This window comes from Gavialis gangeticus, unplaced genomic scaffold (assembly GCF_001723915.1).
Source record: "Gavialis gangeticus isolate Ggan-Ray unplaced genomic scaffold, GavGan_comp1, whole genome shotgun sequence".
Taxonomy (NCBI): domain Eukaryota; kingdom Metazoa; phylum Chordata; order Crocodylia; family Gavialidae; genus Gavialis; species Gavialis gangeticus.
Window position 1 is genome coordinate 90,128,421 of NW_017728992.1, and position 4,671 is coordinate 90,133,091.

The 4,671-nt window shown below is 42.7% G+C and overlaps 1 protein-coding gene across 1 annotated transcript in view; it reads left to right on the forward strand.

Moving 5' to 3' along the window:
* The first annotated feature begins 6 nt into the window (after positions 1-6).
* Positions 7-4,671, forward strand: part of APCDD1 (APC down-regulated 1) — a 48,152-nt gene continuing 43,487 nt past the window's right edge. Inside the window, exon 1 of the mRNA XM_019525326.1 lies at positions 7-337. Coding sequence (XP_019380871.1) covers positions 280-337 — 58 coding nt within the window. The 5' untranslated portion in view covers positions 7-279. The remainder of the gene's footprint in view (positions 338-4,671) is intronic.

A 4,671-nucleotide genomic window follows, 5' to 3' on the forward strand; every position in this document is an offset into this window, starting at 1 on the left:
GCAGCAGCCGGGGCCAGAGGTGGTAGCGGAGGCAGAGCTCAGCTCCAGGGGCAGCCAGGCTTGAGCCCTGGGGGCAGCGGTGCCCACATGAGAGGGGCGCGGCTGCAGCAGGCGGCTCGGGCAGGAGGACTCGCCCGCTCGCTGCTGGCCCCCGCCGCCGGGACCGGCCCGGAGCCCGCAGCCGCCCGCACGCCCGGGTTGTGGGCGCGGATGCCTCGGCGCTGGGGGGCGCGGGAAGCCTGAGCCGCCGCTCCCAGAGCAGCAGGAGCAGCGCTGGAAATGTCCTTTCCCTACTGCAGCCTGGTCAGGTACCTGTTCCTAGCCCTGCTCCTGCACGGTGAGTGTCTACACTGCGGTGGGGAGGGGAGTGCGCTGCCTCTGCTTAGCTGAGGACCTGCGCTGGGCACGGGTGGAGCAGAGCTTGGCTCCCTGAAGGGGAGGCTGGAGGAGTTCATGACTCCCGCGCTCGGCCTGATGGAGTTCATCTCGAGTTGGGAGGGAGCAGAGGTGTCTTATGTAGGGCTTTCGGGAATCCCCCCACTCCACAGTCTCCCTCCCCACGCCAGGAAATTGGACAGACATGGAAGGTGCAACCCTCCACTGCCAGGCTTGCCGGCCGCTGCTCCACAGGGCTGGCCAAACGTTGGGAGGTTAGAAAGGGCCACTGGAAGCTCAGTTAAGGGAACAAGTTGCACCCACGTTGATGCCAGCACTTCTTGGAAGGGGGCCTTTGGTCCGTGTGAAACGTCCTGCTGTCCTCTGTTCAAACCGAAGGGGGTCCTAAACACACGGGGACTTCCTTCGCTTTGGCGTCAACCCTTATTGTTCAGTGATAGGAGCTACCAGACCTTTGGGGTAAAGTGAGGAACAGCAGCGATTGTCAGGATTGTCCGGGAAGTGCCCTGCTCTTTGTTGACTGTGTCACTATCTATGTGGCACTGCCTGCAGTTTGGGATGCTACCTTAAGAGCCTACCGCGAAATCCTAACTGCAAGGAAGTCCACTGGAGCTTTGTCACAGAGGTCAGCAAGGCCAGAATGCCATTCTCAAGCAATCACTGGACGTGGATGTATAGAGGGGTTTTTCTGCAAAGTTAATAGATACTAAAGCATGGGATTTAGGGCTCATGATAATAACCTGAATTAAATTACTGAGGCTCTTTATACCCCCTTAGTTTAAAATATGCTAAATTCTGCTTTGAGACAGCTTCAACATAGCATTGGAGCAAAGATATCTTCTGAAAAAAAGCTGTTATGGGAACAGACATATTTTAAGTTATGCAAGCCAGATTTTTCAAACTTGGGTGCAACAAGTTGGTCAAGTACAGTCAGACCCAGTTTACCATAGTGGTAAGCACCACATCTCCAGCTTTCTTCATCTGGAAATCAGCTTTATTAGGTGCTTAAATATGGATTTACATACCTAATGTTATTTGAGACTTTGGGCAAGATCTGATTCTGAATGAATACCTCAGCCTGCTAAACTACATCATCCTTTGAGAAGTGGACTTAATACTGAGGTATTCTTCAGCATCCAGTCTTTTTCAGTAGAATTTCTCAGGGCCCAAAATAGTAAAATTAGTAACCTCAGCTGACTCAACCTTAGTGTTGGCAGCAGATATGAGAACATTTGTCTTCGTAAGATGGTCCCCTGGGAGCAGGGATTGTCTTTCTCTCTGTTTGTACAGTACTAAGCACACAGATGGTGCTCAATAAATAATAAAGATCATAGGCTTGGAGTGTGTGTTTTGTTTTGGGGGTTGGAGAAAGAGTGCGTGCTTGCTAACCAGAAGGGGTTTTACGTACCTCTCACAACTCAGCTACAGATATATACACTGTATAAACGTGTCTAGTTGAGCCAGACTTGCCTGGATGCCAAGGTGTACTTTAAAACTCTGTGATCTGGGAATCAAAAAGTCAAAATGGAAGGTCTGAAGTTAGAGGGTAAAAAGAGAAGGTATAATTATAGAGTTAGACTCCCAGGCTCATCTGCTTGGAATTACATAGTTTTAAACTTTAGCTGAAATGGGAAGCAAATCAGGGCCAACAATCAGATCAAAACAGCAGTTTTCAAAAGAAGATGAAATAGGAAACCAACAATTTTTTTTCCATTTGCAGCCATATTGCATCAAACAAAATATTCCCAATCAAACACTTTTGAGGAAAAAAATAACTTTAAAACTTGTATGGGAATGCGCACATATCTTGTGGAAAACTTTTGCCCCCTTGGGCTGAGATAGTGATATAATGCCTTAAGGTGTAGACCCTGCTTACAATTAATCTATCTCCAGTATATGTTGGGTTATTATCTTTAAAACATGTCTTTTCTCTACAATGTATTTGCACAGTCTGCTTTAACTTATCCTGCAGTCCTAACCATTTCTCAGTCAATAGCTAACCAGGCAATAGCTGACAGTAATTACCAATCAACATAGAGGATGAGTGTACCAAGCCCTTTTAGACCATGTGAATGTCTCTCAGTCAACTGTATTGTGCTTGGCAACCCAAGGGTAAATGAAATGTGTGTCTGGAAATAAAATTGAAATACTCTCGCTTTCCATTTTTGAGTCAATGTAAAATACAAGACTTAAGCTCATACTTTATTGCAGCAAGAAATGTCTCTTTTCATATCACCAAGTTATTGTTTTGGAAAACTTGAATTCATTAGTCAAAGTAAAACCTGTAGAATGTCAAAGGAGGTTTGCAGCTGGAAGTTGTCCATTATCACTGTTTTCTTTGCTTATACAAAAAGCCACAAAAGTTTCAGATGTCAAATGCTTAAATCATTCAACTCCAGAAAACTTGATTAATAAGAGCTACAGTAAAGTGGATACAAAGCAAATTGGCTAATTTCTTTTGCAAATGTAAACTTTTTTACCATTAAAGATGCTGTGAAGAGCCCTAACATATTTCTAAGGATGTGACTGTTATAGTAATAAATTAGACACTTAAAATATTTAGCTTATTTTAATACTTCCACTAAAGTATTCCATTCTAATTAACCTTATGAAGTCAGGACTGTTAAGACTTTTCAGAACAGATTGTTTATGTTAAAAAAGTGGGGGAGAAAGGAACAAAGATCACTAAAATTTGTTGGCTATAAGTGTTTTATTGCATTCCTTGCCTCATTCCTAAAAAAGATACTATAGTTTATAAGAAAAAATATACATACACATAACATAGAGATGGGCAGGGTTTTGCACTGAGGGGATGGAGTTTATGGGATGAATATAAGAGGACTTAGTAAAATAACTGAAAATTTAGAAGGCAAATTAGAAAAATGGTTCTCTTTGTTCACTGTTTGGTATTGGAAGCCTGGAGACTGGTGAATAAATGGATGGAGAAAGAAAGAAGGAGAGAAAGGAAGTGGACATTGTTGTATATTTATTTTCAGTTACCTTTGTGTAAATCCTAAGCAATTCCACTGATCTCTTCTTGTACTCATGGGTGGATTTAGAGGGATGGAAAGAGCTGATGTTATGTATACGTGTGTATCTGGACAGTACTTTAAAACACCAATAGCCTGTGTCCATTAACAGAAAAATCCCTGAAGAAAACAATAGAGAAAGAAGATTATTTCAAGTATTTAATACAATTACTAATGCAAAATTTTAACAACACTGATGGTCTGTACTTACTGTGCATAGATCACACAATTAGATTGTTTAGTACAGGATTCGTCCTCCAGTCTTTACTCAGACAAAACTCCCATATAGTTCAGCATTGGCCCCCTATTTTGTATGTAGTATAAAATAGATGGCTGTAGTCTGCAATACAGAATACTGCAGATGGCTGTGATACAGAACAGATGTTTTCTTCAAAGAGGTCAAACCAAACTACTTCATGTATTGTATTGCACTTTGGTTCAATCCTGCTTCCACTGGAGTCAGTGACAAAGCTCGCATTGACTTTAGTGGAAGCAGACTTTAGCCTAGAGTGGTTCACAGGACCACATTGGATGTGCCACTATTTTTTTTGTCACTTAGTGATGGTGATCCATTCTAGTGCAACATTTAATTAAGCATTACAGAGTTCACTGCTTTATAAAACGTCTTAATTCATTTGATATTAAACTATAGAATGGAGTTCATTCAGGGCTTTAGGATTGGAAATCTATAGTTGAGTCATTGAACTCAGTTTAAGTTATTTATTTTTGTATGTGTAATAGAATCATAGAAAATTAGGATTGGAAGGAACCTCAGGAGGTCATCTAGTTCAATCCCCTGCTCAAAGCAGGACCATCCCCAACTAGATCATTCCAGCCAGGGCTTTGTCAAGCCGGGCCTTAAAAACTTCCATGGATGGAGCTTCCACCACTTCTCTAGGTAACCCATTCCAGTGCTTTACCACCCTCCTAGTGAGAGAGTTTTTCCTAATATCCATCCTAAACTTCCCTTGCTGCAACTAGAGACCATTATTCCTTGTTCTGTCATCTGCCATCACTGAGAAAATGGTGGTGTTATAATAATCACATAGGCCTTTTGGTAAACAGTGGCTGATAAATGTCATTAAAGGGCAGGTACTATCAAGGGGCTCCTCATGATATTTAAAGTCTTTGGTTATACGCTATTTTATAACATTACTTTGAAAGCCTAACCACAAGTCCTGAACTGAATAGGATGCAGTTCAACAAGGACAAGTGCAGGGTGCTGCACCTGGGGAGAGGGAACCAG